General features: G+C 39.5%; 2 protein-coding genes across 4 annotated transcripts; one reads left to right on the plus strand and one right to left on the minus strand.

Annotated features, from left to right (window-relative positions):
- Window positions 1-3,357, minus strand: LOC121907321 (ATP synthase subunit beta, mitochondrial-like). Its single transcript, XM_042426813.1, has 10 exons — window positions 3,178-3,357; window positions 2,458-2,631; window positions 2,187-2,361; window positions 1,740-1,861; window positions 1,456-1,640; window positions 1,157-1,315; window positions 928-1,050; window positions 627-839; window positions 329-530; window positions 1-239 (listed from the first exon to the last, which is right to left on the minus strand). The coding sequence occupies exons 1-10, from the start codon at window positions 3,281-3,283 to the stop codon at window positions 142-144; spliced, it is 1,557 nt and encodes a 518-aa protein (XP_042282747.1). The 5' UTR covers window positions 3,284-3,357; the 3' UTR covers window positions 1-141.
- A 71-nt stretch (window positions 3,358-3,428) lies between these two features.
- col28a2a (collagen, type XXVIII, alpha 2a) lies at window positions 3,429-24,368 on the plus strand. Of its 3 annotated transcripts, none has more exons than XM_042426810.1 (36): window positions 3,429-3,465; window positions 6,861-7,007; window positions 7,358-7,932; window positions 8,606-8,626; window positions 8,767-8,826; window positions 9,957-10,010; window positions 11,520-11,564; window positions 11,657-11,683; window positions 11,762-11,806; window positions 11,919-11,963; window positions 12,435-12,488; window positions 13,392-13,460; window positions 13,576-13,644; window positions 13,819-13,887; window positions 16,607-16,675; window positions 17,657-17,725; window positions 17,811-17,879; window positions 18,955-19,023; window positions 19,144-19,215; window positions 19,399-19,467; window positions 19,556-19,627; window positions 19,852-19,920; window positions 20,079-20,147; window positions 20,242-20,310; window positions 20,431-20,499; window positions 20,615-20,683; window positions 20,912-20,980; window positions 21,157-21,225; window positions 21,314-21,394; window positions 21,610-21,645; window positions 21,731-21,767; window positions 21,973-22,530; window positions 22,627-22,967; window positions 23,093-23,333; window positions 23,419-23,610; window positions 23,696-24,368. In XM_042426810.1, the coding sequence occupies exons 2-36, from the start codon at window positions 6,872-6,874 to the stop codon at window positions 23,701-23,703; spliced, it is 3,735 nt and encodes a 1,244-aa protein (XP_042282744.1). In that variant the 5' UTR covers window positions 3,429-3,465; window positions 6,861-6,871; the 3' UTR covers window positions 23,704-24,368. The 3 variants fall into 3 exon arrangements, with proteins under 3 accessions (XP_042282744.1, XP_042282745.1, XP_042282746.1); XM_042426811.1 differs by having other exon boundaries at window positions 23,699-24,368; XM_042426812.1 differs by lacking the exons at window positions 22,627-22,967; window positions 23,093-23,333; window positions 23,419-23,610; window positions 23,696-24,368 and having other exon boundaries at window positions 22,028-22,254.
- The last annotated feature ends 1,384 nt before the right edge of the window (window positions 24,369-25,752 follow it).

Raw genomic sequence — 25,752 nt, forward strand, 5'->3', positions numbered from 1 at the left:
TATATATCACAATGTTTTTTTAATCTCATTTTAACTTTTCCAGAGAAATGGAACCACAACACAACATACTTAGCATGACACATTAGAAGTTCCTCAATTATGTACAAATGTTGGACTCATAAAACCTTGCAGACAAAGCATTTATGAATGTTCCTCTGCCAGTTTCTCAGCCTTCTGGACGACTTCTTCAATTGGACCCACCATGTAGAAAGCTTGCTCTGGCAGAGCATCGTATTCACCTTGAAGAGGGAAAAGAGCAACTTTTACAATTTAAATTGCATTAATTTCATCCCATTTTAAAATGTTTTTACTCTGGTGTGGCACCTACCTCCTAGAATGCTCTGGAAGCCTTTGATTGTTTCCTTGAGAGGTACCAGCTTGCCCATGTGGCCTGTAAAGACTTCTGCTACCTGGAAGGGCTGAGACAGGAAACGCTGGATCTTGCGAGCACGAGCTACAGTCAACTTGTCTTCCTCAGACAGTTCATCCATACCCAGAATAGCAATGATGTCCTGCAATGATTTGTAGTCCTAAAAAAAGAATGGTTAGGTTGTTAGAACATTTTTTTAACTAACAATATTTGTTGACAGTCATTAAAATTTGTTGACATCCAATGTAAGTCTTGCCTGAAGAATCTTCTGTACGCCACGAGCAACGTCGTAGTGTTCAGACCCAACAATGTTGGGATCCATGATACGGGAGGTGGAATCCAGAGGGTCCACAGCAGGATAGATACCAAGCTCAGCGATAGCACGAGACAGCACAGTTGTTGCATCCAAGTGAGCAAAAGTTGTGGCAGGAGCAGGGTCAGTCAAGTCATCAGCAGGCACGTAGATAGCCTGTAACACAATGAGCACTTTTTAATTAGGACAATCATGAAAAAAAAAAAAAGAGAATGCTGCTGATTCACATCATGTAACTTCTTACTTGTACAGAGGTGATGGAGCCTTTTTTGGTGGTTGTAATTCTCTCCTGCATGGTACCCATATCAGTAGCCAGGGTGGGCTGGTAACCCACAGCAGAGGGGATACGACCCAACAGGGCAGACACCTGAAGAAGAATGACACGAATATTCAGACAGGAGATATATCTGTATATACACCATGTTAATATGTGGGTGAACTCTGCAAATGAAAATCTATTTGGCATTGCAAACCTCTGATCCAGCCTGGGTAAACCTAAAGATGTTGTCAATAAAGAGAAGCACATCCTGTCCCTCCTGATCACGGAAGTATTCAGCAACAGTCAGACCAGTCAGAGCAACTCTGGCACGGGCACCTGGAGGCTCATTCATCTGACCGTACACCAGCGCCACCTGAGAACAAGAAGAAATGAATCAATCTGGGAGGTCATACCGCATAAATCTACATGAAGCCATCAAAACTGATTAACTACATGTGACATGCAACTGCATCAGAGAAGCTCGAATAGTGTTATTAAAACGTTGAGTGTCACCTTTGAGGTGGTGTCCTTCAGATTAATGACACCAGACTCAATCATTTCATGGTACAAGTCATTTCCCTCGCGGGTTCGCTCTCCCACTCCGGCAAACACAGAGTAACCACCATGAGCCTTGGCCACATTGTTGATCAGCTCCATAATCAACACAGTCTTGCCAACACCAGCACCACCAAACAGACCTGAAGGAACACGACATATACAATAATCATCATGATATGCATGTGTAAAAATGTGAGTACACACACAAAAAAATCTAAGGTGTAAAATAATCCACCGACCAATCTTTCCACCCTTGGCGTAGGGTGCCAGCAGATCTACCACTTTGATGCCAGTGACCAGGATCTCCTGCTCCACACTCATGTCTGTGAACTCAGGAGCTTCAGCGTGGATAGGAGCAGTCCTGTGAGTTAAGAAGGGTTATTTTAATTGTGCTGTTTATAGGATAAAGCTGGTGGTATTTACGTATATTTTTTTTTATTTTCAACAACTCCCATGAAAAGATCTAAACCTACAAGATAAATAGTTCCCAACATATGTACCATTTACTCTTGCTTGAGCAATGTTTGCAAATTTATCTTCTGTAGAGACAAGTGGGTTGGGGATGACTACCAAAGACAGGGTTGAAAAGCTTTGAGATATTGATTTTTTGTCTGTTCATGGTGTTTGTTGACAAATAGAAACATGTAGGATAACATCAGCATTGTGATCATCTCCTCAATACTTACTGTTTGGTGCTAATTGGACCTCTCTCATCAATGGGTTCTCCAATGACATTCATGATCCTGCCCAAGGTCTCCGGCCCCACAGGGATCCTGATCGGGGCTCCAGTGTCGAGAACCTTCTGACCACGGACAAGACCCTCTGTGCCATCCATGGCAATCGTCCTGACCGTGTTTTCACCTGAAGAAACATGAGGAGAGACAGTAAAGACGGTGTTTCAAGTTCATAACAGACATCCAAACACTGACTTGTTGAGTTTGAATTCGACAGACTCACCCAGATGCTGCGCCACCTCAAGCACCAGCCTGCTGTCACGGCCAAGCACCTCCAGTGCATTGAGGATGGGCGGAAGGGCTTCATCAAACTGGACATCCACCACAGCACCAATCACAGCTACTATGCGGCCGTTGGCCAGTGCTGCCTGAGCAGCTGGGGTGGCATAGCACCTGCCTGGAATAACAATTGCAATTTAGAGGACATTAATGACAACACAAGTTCATTTACACATGACAGCAGCAAATTAATATGAGAAGTCAAAACATCTTACAGAGCCTTTACAAGGATTTGTATTTACACTCATTTTAAAGATTAAAAAAAATGAGCAAAATGTCAATTATATTTCCACATTTTGGTGTTTCATGATTGCATTGAGCATCTTTTTTTTTGCCACTGACTGACACACACAGGCTGATAAACTGCAGTAGACTGTGTGTGTGTGTGTGTGACCATTTGACTTGTGCTGAAAGGTCATTGATTAGGAGACACTGGACCAAAGCATGACTGGAGCAATAACGTCCAATTCAAATATGACCAAATCATTACCTATCTCTTATTTCAGAGGCTCATATAAAAGTTATATACTATTGTTCGCAAATGAATGAAAACACTTCACCGCTAAGTTGAGGCCTGACCTACTGAGCATGCATTAGCTTTAAAGATAGTCAGAGGACATTCAATGCTGTCAGTCAGTCAGTTTAAAAACGTGTTTTCACTTACTCGAATTAAGAGCCGCATGTCTCCCACTGAGGGTCTTTAACGAGTTGATACCAGGCTTCAAAGCCTGCAGAGCTCCGCTGCAGCACCGTCCCACAGCTCCTAGCATGGTTAAGATGGCTGAAGGTGAAGTTACACACACACACTCAACACAGCTGTGAGCGAACTTGTGGTCTGTCTGAGCATGCGCACTCTGTCGTGTCTTTATTCCCCTCAGATACCGCAGGAGGGCAGCACTGACCTGCACACATTACTACTGCTGCTGTTGCTGCTGCCATCATGCTGCATGAGGTTGCAATTGTATTCATTTACTTCACAAACTATTTAACGTGTCATAAATGTGGTTAGTAAAGCCATCTTTAATACAGGTACCATAGAACTGAAAATAAGGTGCATTTAGAAGTTGTTATTGTATATGTATTGTATCCTCCAGCACCTTGTAGGTGTTCATTTGGCATAGATTACACGCCTGTGTTTTTTATTTTACCTTTATATTACAAAGGACCAGAGTGTGCAGCTTTTTCTGTTCTCTAATCATTTGTTCATGTAGGAGTTTTTCCAATATGGTCACACACTAATACGGCATCATTTCTAAATTCCTACTGTATGATGATAGTTCATATGAAGATCTTATTGATGAGAAAATAGCACATACCTGGCACTTTCTTAAAGTAACCAATATGGGCACCCTTCAGGCATGCCATAATCAAGTAGTGACCCTTTGAGTCGGCAAGACGTAAGTTTTATTTCACTCTCAACTGTTAGACTTTGATGTATGCAGTGATAAACTCTTAAGATGAAATCTAACTAAAATCGATTTAATCCAAATTCGGGTTTTACTTTATTTCTCATAATGTATTACCACAGTGAAAAAACAAGCATTGAACTGTGACTATAATTGTTGCTCTGACTGCTATTTATAAATGACATTATATATCTAACAAAGATTTTAATTTTACATCCTACATTTCCATTAAGCATATACGAGGTAAATTCCAAAATCTAAAGAAATCTGCTCACAGAGATGAATGCAATTAAAAGAAAACCTGTCTTTGCAACATTTCCACAGCACTCATTGGACAAACAACTTTATTCTGTATTTGAATAACAGTTTTAAATATTTATTTAAACTAAACTACTCGAATCCTTCTCTAAAATTTACAAAATGGCTTGTAGGAGATATGTATTTGATATGTTAAAACCCAAAAAGAATTTAGTGGCCCATGAGTATGAGGAAGACAAAAAAGTAGAGACAACCCTCCACCTAAAAAGAGCATTTGAACTCTTTAAAATGGGGTTTAGTTGAGCTATTAGTCGATCGATTTGACTCAGTCGGTCTATCTTTTCTCACCTCATTGTAGGCTACTGTATATGGCTTGTGATACTGTCATTGGTGGATGCACTTTCTGTATGTCTTGGGATGTCTTGAGTTAAAACTTGCAATTTGAAAACAAGTCTCCACTTTTGTAATCAGAAGTGAGAAGTATTCACAAACACCACGGGGAACATAAACAAAATGATTCAGTCAGTGATGAATGTACGGTAAAGACAGTAATTTTCACAACTTACAAATGTTGCTCCAGCATATAGGAACCCTATGAATGGTTGTCATCTATCATAGAGAAAAGTGACAGGGTGGATTTTGCCAAACCATCATTCAGTGCAACATTCTTTTGTGTCAGAAAGTCTCTAATTACTTCTTGCCTGGAGCTTTGTAATACAAAGCCTCTTAACCTCAAGCACAGCAGGACAGAAAACTCCATGAATCCTCAGCCAGTATGCACAGGAAAAGCCCCATCTCTCTAACCACACCAGGAGGAGTACGCTTAAAGGTCACCTCTACTAGTGAACGGTCAGATGGTCATCTTTTAGGGTCTGGAAGGTGAAATACCACCTGAAGACTCCAGTAATTTATTTTTTAGAAAAAGAAATTGCATGCCATTCTGAGTGCTACCCTCTTTAATACAATGATAATTAAAAGAAACAAATCACAACAACCAACAAAAGGTACTCTTAAAATTACACATTAAAGCTCATACTTTCATAGTCTGAGGTTACTGTGAAGGCCTCATTGCTCTTCTACCTGCTCATACTTTGGAGATGTGTCATATTCACCTGAAGAGGCTGGACAGTAAATGTCCTCATCATCATCTTGATGTACTTGCCTCTGTTTAAATAGCTCCTGCTCGTCACTTCAAACAGAAATATTTGGTTTTCTGCCCAATAATTTTGATGTAGGGAAATTTTATAGACCTGTGTGTAACATGCCATCAGAGGGAGTTCATACAGAAAGCTCATACTCTCTGGATGTTATTTTGGCAATATTGTAGAGCTTTTATCCTTTGCTGACCGCTTGATGATCTTAGCCTATTTTCATTGATCAGTCTAGTTTAGGCCTCCATTGAAAATAATGTGATCATCTACTGTCTGATAAGTAAAACAGACCAGAATCTAACTGGAGCATATCCACAATAGCTGCCATTTCTTGGTCATTTTAGGACCTTTTAACTTTGTTTTCCTCAGGCAGGGCTCTTATGGTCATTCCAGAGTCCAGGTTGGAGACCAAAGGTGGCCAGGCCTTTGCCATTAGGACCTCTGAACTTTAAAACACTCTACCTGTGGAATTTATGCTGGCACCAATGCCACTTTATAAATTATCTGCCAAAAACCTCTCAGTCAAAAGGTCACCTTGTTGTAAATCATATCGGACATTTTTTGCTACCTTTTCTGACTTTATGAACAACTTTGCTGGCAAAAAATGCTTTTACAGTCCAGAGTTCACAATTTGTTTGTATAGAAAAGGAGAATTAAAATATAACCCTGACTCTCTGCCAGTGTCTCAAATAGTTAACTGGTGCAGTTTCAGAATAAAGATGTACTGGACAACTGTCCCATTCCTCCCTATTTAACATGGAAACAACTTGCTTATTTTTCAGCTTCAAGACTCACATCAATAAACTTTGTCTAAAACATCATCAGACATTTTTTCCTCACAGTAACTTTCACTAAAAACATAACAAAGTGTGACAAATACACTAAGATGCAATTACAGTCCATGATGACTATAATTTTGTGGTGTTTAAAAAAACAAGGTACCCCCTAGTAAACATAAACATCTGTAGTTGATTGTCTTTGTGGTGATTAAAATACCAATTTCAGCAAACACACATAACATTGCCTCGCTGTTGGAAACATACTCCAGCCTTCCCCTGCCCTGAGGGCAGAGCAGGAGTCTTGACGAGGCTCCATTGGATCTGGTTTGTCGGTTCCTCCTTATAAAGGAGGAGAAAGTGTTTCAGGGTCTCTCACTCTCTGCTCCCATGGATGACTGACACTGCTGCTGCTGCTGCTGCTGCTGCTAAACAATCAATGAGCTAACTGGAGCTCACTGTGCACCCTGGTCCTCGGCTGTTCCTGCAACCTTTTTCCAACTCTGCATTTTGGGCTGCACTCAAATTAGGACACTGAAATACTAGAAATTGCAGCATTTCTAAAGGAGGTTGGAAAGTGAGTCAATTTGAAGATAAGGACATTTTAAGGACAAATAGTTTTTAAAATGTACTTAACCTAAGCAGATAAAATGTATGGATGCACAATCTGTTCCACTCTGATTTGATGCAGAAACTACTTTTGTGGACAGTGACATTGATTGATTTTGAATTGTTGTTGCTATTTTGTCTCCATAGTTGGAAGAAGGATGTTCCCCTCCTTCATGTCAGTGCTGCTGGTCACAGCACTGACCAGCGTCTGGGCCCAAGACTTGTATGAGGACAGAAAAGCTAACAAGAAATCTAGGATAAAACCTCTGGCTGAAAATATTCATGATGGACAAGGTAAGAAAATGAATTAAAAATGCAATGAATGAAAATATTTTTATTCACAAACCAAAAACTGTTTCTTTTGGTGCTAGAAATTCATCATAGTGTTGCCACAGGATTGTATTCAGTCTAAAAGTGTTTTGTGTGTGTGTTTTCCTTTATTTCGCCAGCTTAATCAATATATTACAGTACCAAAAAGGGTCTGGACGTGATCATTTCTTACTTTGATTTATTTCTCCTCTGTGTGAAACTTATAGATTTGAAAGAAAAAAATATTAAGTTACATTAAAATGTAATCAGTCATTTAATCAGTGAATGGAGTAACACTTGTAAACAGTCCTTGATCCTGTTCTGTGTGCTCACAGCCATCCTAGACAACGACTGCACCTTGGAGATCTCCTTCCTGTTGGACAGCTCTGAAAGTGCCAAGGACAATCACGAACAGGAAAAGCAGTTTGTTATGAACATGGTGGATAGACTCCAAGAGGTACGGCTGCAGACTGGCCACAGCTTGAGCTTGAAGGTGGCTCTGCTGCAGTACAGCAGTCATGTTATCAAAGAGCAAACCTTCAAAGACTGGAGGGGCAAAGAGAACTTCAAGACCCGTATAGCTCCCATCATCTACATCGGGCATGGTACCTACACCACCTACGCCATCACCAACATGACCAGGATCTACCTGGAGGAGTCAAGCCCTGGCAGCATCAAAGTAGCCGTGCTGCTTACAGATGGCATTTCCCACCCAAGAAACCCTGACATTTTCTCTGCTGTCGCTGATGCCAAGAACCAGGGTATCAAGTTCTTCACTTTGGGCATCACCCGAACAGCCAACGAGCCAGCCAATGTGGCCCAGCTCCGTCTGCTCGCCAGCTCTCCCGCCTCCCACTTCCTCCATAATTTACAGGACAAAGACATAGTCGAAAAGATTGTCACTAAAATAGTGAGTATAATACCATGTCATTCATCAGACAGCGCTGAGAAGAAAAGTGATGTATTTGCTTTGAGTGAGCATGTATTCAGAGTTGACACATGGGCAGGCTTGTTCAGGTATTCGTGTAGAGATGGAGTGATGACAAAAGCTCTAGAGAAACAAATGAAAGAATGTCTATGACAGCTCTGGATTTTAAGCTTTTTACGCAGCTTTTGGGAAAAAAAACCCTGTTTGATCTCTACATGAGTATATCCCCTGGGATTTCCTTCAGCCCAGCAATTTATTCTTTTTTGTCTCTTTTTCTGGGAAAGCTGTCTTACTTGTAATGTCACAACACAATTATTTGAGTATAAACAACTGGGTTTGATCAGTTATATTCTCTTTACAGTAAGAGTAAATGACTTACATTTAGACATTCATTTCTTTCTTTGTCAGTCACCATTCATAAAAAAACTTCAAAAGGTGTTCTTAATGTTGATATATTCATTCATTTTTTTCAAGTTGAAATGCCTATTTACCTGGTTTCCCAAAACTACTGTTTGTATGAAGTAGTTTCATAGGCATTTATTGTGCTACATTGAATTATCACAACAAATATACTGTACATTACTGATTAGGGTCTGTAATATTGCTACAACTCAAATTCTGTCAGATATTCATCAGCTTTTGTTTTTCTTTGCAGACTGACTTGGCTGAAGAAGGAGTAAGTATTGTTTCAATTGAACAACTCTTACACAGAATCTTCTGATATTTAATAATGTGTAATTAGATGAAGGGGATCCACTTTGACTGTATAGAATTACGTTCATGACAGTTCAGCAAACGTGTCTCTTATTTTTCAAGTGCCCTCTGATTCAGACATGTGCTTGTGAGAAAGGAGAGAGGGGACCCATTGGGCCTGCGGTGAGTATTTAACCTCCAACTTTTCAAAATATCCTGCAACCAAATTTTTTCTTTGAAGTGTCACTAGTCAGTTTGTCAGAGGGACGGACGTTTGAAATTTTGTGTGGGGAAATCTGACATGATCCTGATATTTTAGGAATGGTAATTGTGCAGTTTCAAACAATCAGGATAATCACCCCCCTCCACCTCAGTATAGCTAGCAGGCATTTGCACAAGCAAAGTAATGGGATAGGTGGTCTTGTCCCACATTCTACAAGTAAACTTATGGCAACAGGGAAGGAAAGGAGAGATAGTGGTCTTCTATTCCCAGAGAAATATGTTTGTTGCTACTTTGTGTGCCCCGTCTTAGACAGTTATTGTGCATTTCTCAAGCAACATAAGATATCCCCCATGGAAACCAGAGGCACCACAGTTATAGCTCCAACTGCCTATAAAGCCGGACCTTTGGCCATCATAAATCACACCCCTACATCCTGGTCAGTTACGCAGGGATAGAAGGACTACAGTACATAATGAGGCACCGGATATTATGCATCATGGTGCTAGAAGATGGTACGGGCCCCTCTAGACACAGATATTTTCACTCATCCGCCCCTCTCCTCTTAAGATAGCTGACAGTTCATGTAATGTCAAGCTTTCCTGCGACCAGGCAGATAATCATGTTGCTGACAGACAGCTGCATGGTCATTAACCAGGTGCTTTATCCTTAGAGAGATTCTTCAAATTCTTACACTCAGACTAAGAGGCTCTCATAATTGCTCTCATTAGTTTAATGGTCAAAAACTAGCGATTTCTGGTGAATAGCAACTGACACACACTGTCCAGGTGCAGCTCAAGACAATGACCCCTGGCCCTGTGGACAAGACACCTCATGCCCACCTATGGCTTCAAATATCATACAGCCCTCACATGTAACACATTCAGCCCTGTGACCCTTTTCTCCTTTGCTGTCTCAGTTTTTAAACAATACCTGCCTACAAAATATATGTTGCTTTCACTTTGCAGAAACATGGTTAAGATAACCTTTCATTTTCAGGTTATGGGTCATAGACTTCTTTGTAATAAGTAGTAAAAAAGTGTCAGAAGAAGAATGAATCAAATCTAAACCCTGATTTTGTTTCATTCTCCAGGGGAAGAAAGGTCGCCCCGGAGATGACGGAGCCCCAGGGCTTAAAGGGCAAAAGGTGCATGCCTTTTGATGGACATATGGGCTATTTTTTTTTTTTTTTTTTTTTTTTTACAAGTTATGTAATACCTTTCTAGGTGTTCCACACCTGACATCAATTTTTCTTTTTCTTTTTTGGAAGAAGTTGTCAGGCTTCCTGCACCAGGTTATTCAGTGTCTGTAAATTGTGAAGTATTTGGTCAAATAATGTTTGTAAGCCCAAAGTAACCAGTAGTTAATAATGAGCTCAAGAATTGAATTGAAAAGAATTGTTTATAATGTAAAACACTACCTGCTGTAGTGCAAATGGAAACCTGCCAATAGTTCACTATTTATCATTTATTACCGATGTACATATAATTTATAGAAGTCCAAATGGATAGTGATCTGCTCAAACAGTAAGTATGAGGAGAAACGCTATAATGTTCTTGAGGAAATAAAGGGTTGGAATCTTACAATTTACACAAAAAGTAAACTTCAGGCTCTTATGTGTGTAATGAACTTAACTTTCATTACTATCTGTCATTACTAATAACAGTTAATCACATGCATTGTAGTTCTTTGTCTCTTACTTCCCCCTCTTCACCCATTTCCTGTGGAGTACCACAAGGTTTGATTTTAGGCCCTTTTTATTCCCTTTATATTTATGCTCCCACTGAGCTCTGTTCATAGAAAACACAGCATCCCTTGTCACTGTTACAGTGAGAGTACATAGCTGTACCTTCCTTTGAAACCAGATGATGCTCACTGGTGATCAAAGTGGTTAAATGTTGGATTTTTAATTGATCTTCTTCAGCTACACAAAAGTAAGTCAGAGGTTCTGATTTCCTGCAGATGTCAAAAGTTCAGTTGTGTCAAATGTGTATCCACATGTAATATTTACCTGTCATGTGTGAGTCTGCCTTAAAATTCAGAAAACAAACTCTGTTGTAGCTTTTTACACCTAAACACAAGTGCAAAAGTAAAATATTGTCTCTTGTTTTGGGATTGCTCTTGACACAGCTTTACTCGCTTTTATTTCTTCACATCTTGACTGTTGTACAAAAGAAATGCATGTCAGGCTTCAAATCAAACATAGAATTGATTATAAGTTAATTTGATTTGTTTCTCTAAGCACTGAAGGCACTCATTTATGTTTTTGATCTATGGTGTAATTATGAATCAAGTAGTGATGGAGCTTGACGCTGTCCAACAGTTGAACCACACCATCCCTCCTATTGGCATTTTAAAATCCCGCCTTAATCTTACTCTTTGAGTCTAGACACATGTTAATTTGGCCAATATGTCTATTTTATTATTTGTCCATTAGGTCCATTAGAAGTCAACGCTATTATTTGTGTTGTGTTTTGTTAGGTGTCTATCTCATCAAATGTTTAATTTATATGTTTAATTTTGGAACCAATCACTTTTTTTTGTTTCTTTCCTCTACCTGTACAGGCAAATTCAGACAGTTTATTCTGCATTAAAGTAAGAGTGGATAAACTTATACTTATTGATGTAATGAGTCCGTATAATCTTGTTATATCAGGGTGAAGCAGGACTAAGTGGTCTACCTGGACGAGAAGGCGCTGAGGTAATTCGAACCATACATTATAAAGAAAGTTAATACATATAATTAGCACTGTTGCTTTTTCACACATAACATGTGATTACACTTATTTTCAGGGAAAACCAGGCTACAAAGGAGAGAAGGTAAGTGATTCAGATTAATGACGACAGTATTTTATTTCATTAGAAAGAATTCAAGCAATACTTGTAATCTCTACACAGGGTGAAAGGGGTGAATGTGGCACTCCAGGAATCAAAGGAGACAGGGTACGGCAGCACTAATGACACCACATGTACTGAGTATCATGTTTAGTTTCATACTTATCTCTTAATGTATTTGACATAATGTTCATTCTCTTCTTTATGTGATTTGCTACAGGGTCCCGAGGGTTCAGTTGGTTCAAGAGGAATTAGAGGTCTGCAGGTCAGTACCAACTGAGGAGTAAAATATGTAATTCATCTGATGTTAGAGCTTGTCTTTAATAGTTAATACTTTATATTTCATTGATAAGCAGACAAAAGAGAGAAGACAGCTGTTTTTAACTAAAAGATATGGGTATTCAGGTTTAACTTGAAGTACAGTACAGCTGATTTCAGATTTAAATAAAAAATAAACAATATTAATATATTTTTTAAAGATTTGGCTGTACATTAGCATAACAGTCTACATTTACACAATTGTGCGTTATAAGGACTCCTGTGTGTGTTAGGAATACTGCATGTGAATTCCTAAACTAAAGGAAAATACACTTTATACTAAAGAAAATAAAATCACTAATTCATGTGCTCATGTCAAACATTTCCTCCTATTCAGACAGACTGGCACACAAACTCAAATGCAGACACATATCCGAATGTATTCCTTGATTAATGGTTGTATGTTGTCTCCGCTCAGGGGTTGCCAGGACCACATGGAGACATTGGACCAGAGGGCCCTCAGGGAAAGCAGGTCAGCCCCTTTTTAACAACTTTTACTTACCCCATCGTGCACATCTGCTGTGACCTTTACATTTCCTTTTATGAATTAAGTTTAAACAAGAGGTTGGAGCTTTACCACCCCAGTCTTTAGCGTGTTTGTCTGGTAATAGAGCCCTATGTGAACATTTGGAAATGAGCCAAAGTCTTCCCCATCATTACTGCAATTCACCATTAAAAGGAAGGAACCATCAGCAAAAAATCTTACTACAGGTTCTCCCAATAGCTTGTATCCTGTTTCTAAATACAGACTAGGAAGTGCCTACAGCAGGGTCTGTAGATAATAATATACATGGAAAACCAGTGTATGCTCACCGTCTCGCCATGTGAGGACATGTAGGCAGCATTTGTACGGATGAACAGAAGTCATGGTGGTCTTCATGTAGTAAAATTTGTATTTATGACTCCAGTACGACAAGCCTTGTCATTGTATGTTTTTACTTGTTGTTTTTATTTATATATATTTCAGAAAAAGAATTAGATATTAAGTGTCTCCAAATACACAGTCCTCACATTCAAATTAACATTCCTGAAACAATGAATGATAACTCCTTAATTAAAATTTCAGACTAAATTTAAATGAAATGCAGTGAAATATTACATAGGTCAGGCTCTTCACCTTTTGTCTTTTATTTTTAGATCAAAGTTATCTAAACCTCAAGCAAATCATGTAATGGATCTAAATTTTGATGTTGTAAAGAGTCTCCAACAATCCTTTGTTGTGTTGAGACAACAAAGAGACAAGAGAGAAAAAACAATTATAAGCAAGGATAACACTAAATTTTTGGTTCAGGACTCATGTTCTTCCACTATTTTGGTACAGTATTTAAGCTCCAATATGCACTAGTGTTAAGTGTTATTATGTTTGTGATCACAGGGTGAACGTGGCCCACCCGGTCCTCCAGGAATTCAGGGGGAAACTGGTATTGGGCTTCCTGGACCGAAAGTGAGTCATGTTATGTTCTCTCCTCTGAATACTTTCTTGTATATTGTGATTGTTTATTTGCTATTTGCATTTCCGTGTGTTTCTCTTCTTACACTGACTTATTATAAATCTGCAGGGTGACATTGGATTCCCAGGCCGCTCAGGTCCACCTGGTCCTCCAGGAGTGGGTGAACCTGGCCTTTCTGTGAGTTATGTTTCTTATTTCTTTACCAAATTGTCAAATCATATGATTTTTGTGTCTGTGACTATGCGTCTATTTTCCTTCAATGACAAATGAGGCAAATGTGATCTGTTCAGGAAGCCAACAGGTCCTTTGATCTGAGCTTTTTGGGTGACATATATCTGGCTTTGTTTATAGGGACCTCCAGGACCACAAGGTGTTCAAGGGGATAAAGGACCCCAGGGCGAGGGATTTCCCGGACCAAAGGTATTATTTTGAGTCAGAGAACTAATTACACAATGGTAACATTGTCTCGGTCAAAACTAGAACATGCCGTGATACTTTTGTTAATCTTTGTTTTCTAGTGTCTAGACTGCCAAAAGACCAAAATGTCCGTCGGTGTGACAGGCTTAACAAATTATTAAGATCAATTAAATAAAGTTTCAGCTTATCATAAATTTATCCCTAAATATCCCCAAATATGCACAGACATGTATACATGTTTTGCAGAAATCCTGCCAACAGTGGCCCCACTTTTCCTGCACTGAATAATCAAGATACCTTTGAGCAAAGCAATTGACTCCCAGTAAAGCTGCTCAGTAGCTAACAGCTCAGGTGTAAAACCTATCAAAGTTTAAATAAGGCAATGTTCTTAATTTATTTCCCAGTTGACAGGAGAAGCAGAGAGGAAAAGCAGACAGAGAAATGGTGATGACAAAGTTCCCTACTCTGACTGAGTCAATCCTTTGATCTGTACTTTGACTTTGGGAAATTTAGCTTTAAGCTCTGCTATCAATGGTTAATTCTGTTGTTACATTTTTTGTGCAAAGACCGAGTGATTTTGCCTTTGTTTGATGTCATCCAGATACCAGTACATGATTAGGGGCTGCAGATAAAGGCTGTTTTACTTGAAGACATTCTGACACATCACAGTAGCAAAAGCACAGGTGTAAATAATAAATTAATGATGACAGGATTCCATTTCACTTTCATTTCAGGGTCCTGGTAACTGGGACACTTGAATATGACAAAGTCACCATTAATGTTATTAGTAACACATGTGCTTTTCCTACTATGACAAGTCAAAATGTCTACTGTGGAAAAGGCCTATTGATGAGAGGAGAGTGATATCTAAACGCATCTGCAGCATATATAAAAACAGTATGAAATGATGAAATCGTAACTACTTAACCCAAATTAGCCATTGCCCATAAGCTTTCATCTCTATCCAGATCTCTATCCTTGGAGAACTAAAACATCAACTGTTGTTAAATACCACCATCAAGATTTTTGCAGCTAATAAACATAACTCTCAGGCCTAAAAATACACTAACGTAAAAACACATTGTATTGACCTTCTGACTGATGTTTGAGGGTAAATCTTTCAGTCCACTTGGACATAACCGGGCCAGTCCGCAGTTCATGGCCTGCATCTGTCAAAACCACAGCTCACTCAGTTCCAACTTACTGACTCACAACTCAGGTGTTCATTCAAGCGTTGCCACTCACTCTGTTGTTGATGTGTTAAGCCTGTTAAAAACTGTGTGTTTTTTTTCTTCATGCTGCAACATGTTGCACTATGGTACAGTACATGTACAGTATTTTACAATAGACTCTGCTAACACCCCATTCAAATGGAGAATGCAAGGTTTTCAACCTGTGGTTTAACAAGACATGCAACACCGGGAGTAGTAATAAATGGCTTACAGTATACAAAAACTGATGAAGATTATTGTTGCCGGAAGCCTGTCTTATTGTATGGCTGCATAGAAGAAAACCTAACCACAATTAACTGAGATTAGTATGTAATACTTGCAGCAATACCGTCTCACTGTTTATTGCTGTTCAAGACAGAACTTGTGGGTAAATTAGACAATGAGAGGAGCGTATTTATGTGTAAAGAAATATAAGTATATTTTATTCAGTGGTAGAAGAAGTACTCAGACCTTTTACTTAAGTAAAAGTAGCAATACCACAATGAAATAAGTACTCAAATATAGGTAAAATCCCTGTATTCAAACTCTTCCTTAAGTAAAAGTATATAAGTATCGTCAGCAAAATGTACTTAAAGTATCAAAAGTACTCATTATGAAAATAGCCAATTTTAGACTGTTATTTGAAAACTGATTGATTGATGTGTAAATGTAAGCAGCATTTTAATGTTGAAGCTAATTTTAACACCTTATACTTTCTATAACAATGCATATAGACCTTGAGGTCTACATTTATCCTACAAATCTTAAGATATTTTATGTTTAAAATTAGATATCAGTGTCTTGCCATTTATAAAACAACTGATTAAAATATTGATTTGCAAAGTAACTAGTTACTATAGCTGTGAAATAAATGTAGTAGAGTAAAAAGTACAAGATTTCTCTCTGAAATGTAGTGAAGTATAAAGTTGCATGAAATACTCAAGTAAAGTACAATTACCTCAAAATTGTACTGTACTTGAGTAAATGTACTGGAAATGTCCTCAAACGAGTACACATCTGTTTAACCTGTGCCAGACTTTCTGGTTGTTGTAGGTTTTACTCCTCTGTTGAACTCTATCTCTTATAAAAAGGGATCAGAGTGCTTGTGTCCAAGGTGGTCAGACCCTTTCTTCTCCACACACACACACACTCAGAGTTTATATGATTAGATCTTTTTGTCGTCCGCATTTCATTACACTTAGGATGTTGCTCAGGCTGCTCCCATCAGCAACTCCTTTCACTTTATAATTCACTAGTACTGTAAAGGGGTAAAGAGCCCTCTCAAAGGGGAATCGCGTAGTCAAGAGGTACCATGAAGAAAAGGGGAAAAAAATGCAGTTCCATTCCTGGAACATATGATCATTTTGTATCAATCACAAGAACGTAACAGGAGTCAACATGCTCTTCTTCCATACTCTATTCTTAGAGAACAATGTTGACTTGGCTGTGAACCAAAGGCAAATGGCTGGCTGTGATGTAACTGACAGAGATGACCTGATTTTGTTCCACAGGGGGATCGGGGGCTTCCTGGACCGAGGGGGCCGCGAGGGCAGCAGGGTGCAGGAATCAAAGGAGAACAGGTGGGTTATATAATGATCATTTAGGAAACAGAATTTACTGCAACATGTGTACACAAGAAAGGCACTAATGAAATCCATAAGGGAGCCCAAATATCCTCTAGGCTACAATTATAAAGATGGCTTCTTGGAACGCCAGACTGATTAAGGCACTAGTACTAAATGAAACATCTGGTTACTTAAAGTTAAAGGTGGCACATGGGGTGCACTATGTACTATAAATACTGTGTAACTATATACATAATACACAGGTGAAGTTATCCTTGTCATGGACACACTTAAATGTCTCATTTACTGCTTGAGACACGTACATTTCCAGGCTTTAGGACTGTGCTATATTGGTCTATTTATGTAATTTTCCTTTTTATACCTGCACTGCTCTCACATAATTTATAATCCTCTTTTAGCAGCGGATACCAGTGAGTGCTGGGTTATAGTTCTTCAATTCATTTCAGTTCAATTCAATTTTATTTATATAGCGCCAAATCATAACAAAAGTTATTTCAGGGCACTTTTCACATAGAACAAGTCAAACCATAATTCCCCCATGAGCAATCACTTGTTGACAGTGGCAAGGAAAAACTCCTCTTTAACACAAAGAAACCTCAAGCAGAATTGGGCTCTAGGTGGGCAGCCATCTGCCTTGACCGTTTGGGTTTGGTAGTTTTTCTGCATCTTATTGCAGAATTTAAAACTATTGACCATTAACATATCTAGACACTGTAATCATTACAGCTGCATGCTGTAGCTCTTGGTAATTTCCTATCTGCCAAAAAGGATAGACTGTGCATAGGTACTCCTGAGTAAAATACCTCAAGAGTCAGTTCTGTATCCAGTGTAACTTTTCTCCTGGTGCCACACTTTACCTATCCATATATAACTATTCCGTCATCTACTCAGTACAATGTTAACACCTACATAGCCAAATATGTGACTGAGATCAGATAGTTATGTATTAACTGGACTGTGGTAATTTACTTCCAGGGTGAACTGGGGCCCCCAGGTCTTCCAGGGCCACTTGGACTGACAGGAGTGGGCATACAAGGAGAGAAGGTCAGCAAAATGTCTTCATCTATATTTACATAAAATAACAACATAGCTTTGTACTGATTTCCCTATAACTGGTGTTATTGTGCAGGGAATGGAAGGTCCAAGAGGTCCACCAGGAGTAAGAGGAATTCCAGGAGAAGGTTTACCTGGACCTAAGGTTTGTTAAAACACCTATTGTATGAAATGCTGCATGTGTTTGTTTAACACCTGTTTGGTTGTAGAGAGGAAGCACAATGGTTTGCACTGAGAGGAAAAGGAATTGTAGTCCTGATGCTCAACATTGCAAGCTCCCAAAAAATTAATGCAAACTTTTGACCTCCAGGGTCTTGGTCAAGTTTGCCTGATGAAGGTGCTTTTGTGCTGCACCTGTACCCAACTGGGACTTTATACCTCCTTCGTTACAATGGTTAGCGCTACTACTTCATACTGAAAAGGATCCGAATTTGATTCCAGGTCACTCTAGGGTAACAATTTTACACTGTCTTCTCACTTTATTGTGAAGCAGGACATGTCGAAATAGAATTTGTCAACAGGAGACAATCAATCTATTGTTTGTTAACATCATTATAATAGAAAGGACAGAAATACTGTATTTGAAGCTGAGTGCAGGACTTTTGTCTCCCCCTTCTGGCAGTGAAAGTAATTATAAGAACAGTGTTGACATGTGCTTAAATCATATGCTCCGCCGTAGCCTACTTTGTCTCTACTGTTGCAGCTGTAAAACGGTGGATAGATTGTTTTAAGCGTCACACAACCCCCATGAAGTGAATCGTTTCACTATCTGAATTTGATCCATTCAGATATCATTTGTAGTCTAAAAGAGCCGCACGATTAAATTATTTTATTCCACTTCAAGTTAGCAGAGAGCCAACCGGAAGTTATTCGACTCGACTGGTGGAAGTCTCTAGTGCGCATGCTCTGCCCATAGAGCATGTGAAGTATGCATTCATCCGGCAAGCACAGGAATGTCAAACCTGACACCAGATTTAAAAACTCTGTATAATGTGAAATTCACAGAGATATATCTGGAGGTGATAGGCTTAATCAGCATTGTGTCAACTCGTTTGGCAAGGGCTTGAATGTAACAGATGTGTAAACAGCACATAAATATGTATGTACGATATAAAAAAATAAAGGTGTAGCCAAACCATAAACTGGACAAACAACATGTTGACAGGCTTGTTACATTTTTTTTATTATGACTTATGTTGTCATGCTGTTTCTATTTCTAGGGAGACCAAGGTTTACCAGGAGAGCAGGGAGCTCCAGGAGACAGAGGCATTGGTGAGCCTGGTCCAAAGGTGAGACAACTCATGTGCTGATCCAAATTAGTTCACTTAAACATGGTCTATTATAGCATAAGGGAGGTGTCAGTATACTGAATACATCCAGTATCAAATAGTGCTATTTTACTGTTACAGGGAGAGCCCGGAGCATCTGGTTTAGGTGGCCTGCCAGGACTTCCGGGAGAGGATGGAGCTCCAGGACAGAAGGTATGCTAATTCTGTGGAAAACTTCCCACTTTGTAAACAAGTTTCCTCACAGCATCTCATCCTAACCTTTTTTTGTCCATTGGCTCATAGTGTAAACAACTATGTTATTTCCAGAATTCTGTCATCCCTGAGTAGGTTTAAAAAAAGATCTTTTGTATCTCTTATCTATATTTAATCTCTCAGGGGGAGCCTGGTTTACCTGGTTTAAGAGGTCCTGAGGGAGCACAAGGAATTGGCACTCAAGGGGAGAAAGTATGCTAAAGATTATAATGTCTTTTGTTTACATTTCATTTCACAGCAAACAAATCACTCACATGATGTGTGTTGTACTTCCTCTTAGGGTGACCAGGGTCTAAGAGGCATCCGTGGGTTACATGGGCCTCCAGGGATCTCAGGACCCTCTGGACCAAAGGTAAGAATGAAATAAGTATTTTCTTGTGGTGTGATAGTTCCCAACGTCGTTCCATTTATTCTACAGTGAATATATTGTTGTTTATGCCTTTGTATTCAGCCAAAAGCTTGTCAGACTTAATAGGAAATCAAGTCCTTTGCAAGTTGTTAGCAACACAATTATCATGAGAAAAAAGGACAAGCATGAATTAGATCATAAGTCTCTTGTCGACTCTTATCTTCCAGGGAGAACGTGGGTTACCAGGCCAGCAGGGCATGCCAGGACAGCCAGGACGGTCCATATCAGGTCCAAAGGTAAATAACTAAAAATGTATACTCAAACTGTCTCTTAACACTGATCCTGGCATGTAGACAAGTAGCAGAAATGCTGCCAGATAGAGTCTGATTCAATGTAATGTATCACAACAGTGTTTCTGATAATCATCACTACAGCTTCATTGTCTTGTCTCTAGGGGGATATAGGTCCTGCTGGCCCCCCTGGCCCTGTTGGAGAAACAGGCCATGGACTACCTGGTCCAAAGGTATTTTAGAGTGTTTTTAGAACATTTATTAACCATATTAGTAGATAGACAGTATGTTGTCATAAGTCTTTACCACTGAATTTTGTTTCATCAGGGTGATCGTGGTCATTCTGGTTTACCAGGCCCAGTTGGTCCAAAAGGCGAAGGCGCCTCTGGCCCTGTGGTTTGTACCCTCAAATACACATCTTATATTACATTATATTGAAACTTTGCACATCCTAAACGTCTGTAACCAGTAAATTATATTCAAGATGGTTTGAAATAATTAGTGTACTTTTTCTAGGGTCCTCCAGGCTTACCGGGTTTACCAGGCGAGCCGGGCCCAGAAGGAATAGGAATTCCTGGTCCCAAGGTTTGTGTCTACAATTTTTATTTCTCTGATGTTTTTTTTGTTTCTTTTCTATGTTTTTTCACGTGTGTGTATGAGAATGCTTAAAAAACATTTGATAATGTCCTGTCTGTTCCAGGGTGACATTGGCTTTAGAGGATTGCCAGGTTTGCCCGGCCCAGCTGGAGAGGGCTTACAAGGACCACCAGTAAGATTATCACCAGATTATCTACCAAACAGTTTGATCTAATTATAATTGATATTGAAATCGGAATCATAGCTAATAACTAAATAAAGTCAACCTTTGACAACATATAAGGTTAAAGGTTGTCCTTACCAATGCACACTAATGAATCTGACCCTTTACTATATGCATGTTTTCATATTGTTTGCTCATAAACTAGTGGTCTGATTACTTTTAACCATGTGTTTTAAGGGTAATGTTGGGAGACCAGGACCTCCTGGTCCAACTGGACCTACGGGAGAGGGTATTCAAGGACCAAAGGTAAATGTTACCACTGTTTTACATATTGAAAGTGCTGCTGTATCATTTGGAGCTTACATGTTACACTGCCAACAACTGCCTGACAAACTAGCCGCAGGAAAAACAACAATAATTCATGGTATACCAAGAATCAAGAACTGTCTTGTATCATTCAGTTCAACCTATTCTAATTTCAGGGTGAGCCAGGATCTCAAGGTATGACTGGACCTAGAGGGCCTCCAGGAGACGGATATCCTGGAGCTAAGGTGAGGGATTTTGATATATCTTTCAAATATTTTATTGATTTCTGATTAACTGGTCTTTGACTGATGAATTACTCTCCCCTTTTTACAGGGTGGTCGTGGATTACAGGGTGAGCGCGGAATGAAGGGTACAAAAGGAGACTTAGGAGATCCTGGAGTCCCTGGTGAAGCAGTGAGTAGAACAGATCTTGTTTAAGTATAAATGAAGCTATCTACTGACTTGTAGTCATAGTTTAAAGTATATGAATGTGAGGGAATGAACATAAAGGAGAGCAAACTTATCAGTTGTTTGATTGCAATGAAATGTTGGGTAATTGTCATCACACTATTTTTTAATAACACAAAACTAAAACAGTGATATTGTTTGTAACTTTTCTCAAATCTCAGGGAAGACCAGGAACAAAAGGAGATCCAGGCCTCACAGTAAGTTAATTAATTCAACTAATGTTTGACCATTCAAGTAATCATAGAGCTTTTTTACTAATGTAAATGTTGTCATGTTTTTCAGAGAGAGGACATTATTAAGCTGATTAAAGAAATCTGTGGTAAGACACAAGTCAAATCTCAACTGTCATGAACGTAGAGCCAAATTATTGATGACAGTATAGGTGGTTTGTTGTCAAATGTTATTGGTTTTGTCCAGATTCTGGCATAAGGATTTTCTATATGCTACATGTTTTTAAAGCTAGCATTAGGTAAACTAGAGTACAGGGGAATAGTAGAGTAGTGGCTATATTTTGTTGTTTTCAGGATGCGGCATCAAGTGCAAGGAAAGGCCAATGGAGCTTGTTTTCGTCATTGACAGCTCAGAGAGCGTCGGCCCTGAGAACTTTGAAATCATCAAAGACTTTGTCACAAGGCTGGTGGATCGGACCACAGTTGGACGCAATGCAACAAGAATCGGGCTGGTCCTCTACAGTCTGGATGTCCATTTAGAGTTCAACTTGGTTCGCTACATGAGCAAACAGGATGTGAAGCAGGCAATCAGAAAAATGCCTTATATGGGTGAGGGAACCTACACTGGCACCGCCATCAGAAAGGCGACTCAGGAGGCTTTCTTCAGCGCCCGGCCTGGAGTCAGAAAAGTTGCCATCGTCATCACCGACGGTCAGACCGACAAGCGAGAGCCTGTCAAACTTGATTTAGCTGTGCGGGAAGCTCATGCTGCAAACATTGAGATGTACGCTCTTGGGATTGTCAATTCTTCTGATCCGACACAGGCTGAGTTCCTGCAAGAACTAAACCTCATTGCCTCTGACCCTGACAGTGAACATATGTACCTCATTGATGACTTCAACACTCTACCAGGTGAGAACAATCAGATTTAAATATATGCTGTGTATCAAACATGTAGCAATAAAAGCTAAAGTGTAAAATAAATGCTTCCTTTATTTCTATTTTCAGCACTGGAGTCTAAACTTGTCAGCCAGTTCTGTGAAGATGAAAATGGCGCCCTTATCTACAATCACATTGCAAATGGACACTGGAATAGCAACAATGGGCATGGACTTGGTTTTAATGGAAACAATGGGCATGGACTTGGTGTTAATGGAAACAATGGGCATGGAGAAAATACCAATGGATATAGTGGCTATGGCAATAATGGTTATGGAAACAATGGATATGGAAACAACAAGAATGGTTATGGTTACCAAGAGGAGATCCAAAATCATAGACGCACCGACAGCCGAGGCCGTGGAGACACTTTCACATTGCCTATCAGTGCGGATCCTCTCCCTGTTCAGGTCTCTGCTGAAAACACATCCTGTATTGTTTTACTTTACTGTGTACTCTGTTGTAAATGTCATCACTGATGGTACAGAATTCAACTCAACACTGATGCATTTTTATGTTGTTGTCCCACTCTTAGGTGGTGGAGGATGATGAAGGTGAAGATTTAGACTTAAGGGCCCATGTGCGGGGTGGCAGCACTGTGGCTGTAGTTAACAAAACAGCATCTTTATTACCAGTGAGAGAAAACTCCGTCTCCAATGAGGCAGTCATATCATCGTCATCATCTTCATCTGCAAAATCTTCATCCACACTAGGCTCAGTTTCATCCTTAACCTATAATCAGTTGCAGCCTGTGGTGAGTCCAGTCATACCTGAAGGTGAGTAATGTACTCCTAAATTCATCTCAATTCTACATCAATATGCTTTTTAAAACATGCATCTCATAGACTGTTTCTTCCTCAGAGGCCCCTTCTCTCAATCCCCGCTGTGAACTCAGCTTGTCCCAAGGCAACTGCCGAGACTATAGCATCCGCTGGTACTATGACAAGCAGGCCAATGCCTGTGCACAGTTTTGGTATGGAGGCTGTGGTGGAAATGACAACCGTTATGAAACAGAGGATGAGTGCAAGAAGACTTGTGTTCTATTCAGAACAGGTAATGTTTGAAGATTTTTAACAGCAAATGTGCACACTCTCTTTTTACTATTCTATTTTTAAATATCATACTTTCTTGTTCCCAGCAGGATAAAAGGAGAAGAAGCCATCAGAAAATGGACTCTTCTTCCCTACAGTTTGCTGTTTTGTAATTTTATAATGATGCATTCTGTCATTTGTGTTCAGAAAATTTAATGCACTTTTCTAACACCTTTCTTCTAACACACATCAGTTAGCAAAACAGTGCTAAAGAGTCACAACCAACTGAATCCAATCCAAAAAAATCACAGTTTCAACTGAAAAATGACTGACTGACTTAAGTTAAGTTCTACAAAAACTGTCTTTATTATCTCAAAGAAATCGTGTTACGCTTAATACACCAGGAGAAATCCTTTATTGGGTTTAAAGTGACAACTAAACAATTTAAAATTAACCTATAGATCATCTTATACCTCTCTGAGCCATGTACTTGACATAGACTGAATATTTCTAGCAAGACAGCAATAGTGCGATGCTTGTTTAACTTGTGTTGATATGATTTGCTTAAATATGAACCATATGCTCTGAGTACTTTTGTGTGTACTGTTTGTATGACATCGTGTCCGTTCAGGTTATAACTGGCAGCTACAATAGAGGGCCATTTCTGTGTAGGTAATGCTTGCAGAGGTCTACTGAGAATGCCAACTTGTGAGGAATGTACCACAAGGCTTTCTAAATCCATCCGTTAAAGGTGTTTCTATTTGGGCTGTGTGTGAATATCCGAATAAATGTTTTGTATGTTTTAGTAATAAAATATAAAATAATGGTGGTTGTAAGTTTGTTTTTTCTTAGTTCTTTTTAGCAGTAGAGGAAATGGTGGCTGGTTGGTGATCCAAGTAGTGGAGGCATGCAGTAAGTAGCAGTGGTGGTGTTGTAGGTAATTTCATTTCATTCATTGTTAATTATTATTACATATTAATAACTTTGCACTGCCATTCAACCTTTTGTGGACACTATTTTTGTAAATTCTCAAGCAATGTATTTGCGGTTTCCTAGCAAAAACAAAATATGGAGAAAATATTGATAGGCCTAAAAGTCATGATTGAAAATTACCTAAATCTAACTTAGGTTTGTCACTTTATCTATAATGTAAAGCACATTGAACTTCCCATATGTGCACGAATTGTGCTTTATAAATGAAGCATGCTTTATCTTACCCAGGTCTGTCTGTGTGTTTTTCACATCTTCATTAGGTCTTTCCAGCACACCTGCCTTTAATAAAGTACTAATTAGGAGTCCCATTGGGGTTTGATACTAAGTACATCAAACACAAGGTTAATGAAAAATTGCATCTGTCACAGACAATGCAACCCTCTGTTCACTCAGAAAAGCCTCCTCTACTCACTTTATCCAATCACTTGCTAATCTGTCACACATTCAGGTACTAGCCCTGACCAAAACCTGGATCCGTCCAGAAAACACTGCCACACCAGCTGCATGACTTCATTTCTTCATTTATTTTTCTCACACACACCCTGCTGCTAAAAAAAACCCAACCCAGCCTAGGTTGAAAACTACAGGTCAGTTTCACTCCTACCCTCCCTATCAAAAATACTTAAGCACGCAGTCTCTGAATTCTTTCTAAGAACAACTTGTACTTGTCCAAATCGGTCTAGGTTTAAGCGGGGTCACTCTACCGAGACTGCACTCCTGTCTGTAATGGAATCACTACATTTGGCTAGAGCTGCTGGTCAGTCCTCAGCTCCATTGCTGCTAGATCTGTCAGCTGCCTTTGACACAGTTAATCACCAAATCCTCCTCTCCACACTCACTGAGCTCGGTATCTCAGGATCTGCCCTCCACTGGTCCATGTCCTACCTCTCAGGGAGATCTTTTAGAGGGTGGAGGGGTCCAAACCACACAGCTTATCCACAGGGGTTCCTCAAGGGTCAGTGCTGGGTCTTTTTTTCTTCTCAATATACTCCACCTCACTTGGTGCAATCATCCACTCCCATGGTTTCTCATACCATTGCTATGCTGACGAATCCCAGCTATTCCTATCGTTTACGCCACAAGGCCTCACAGTCTCAACACGGATCTCATCATCCTTCAAGTTATGTGCTTGCGTCCAGAACCACCGGTGGTTCGGACCAATCAACGTCCA

This window comes from Thunnus maccoyii, chromosome 11 (assembly GCF_910596095.1).
Source record: "Thunnus maccoyii chromosome 11, fThuMac1.1, whole genome shotgun sequence".
Classification (NCBI taxonomy): Eukaryota; Metazoa; Chordata; class Actinopteri; order Scombriformes; family Scombridae; genus Thunnus; species Thunnus maccoyii.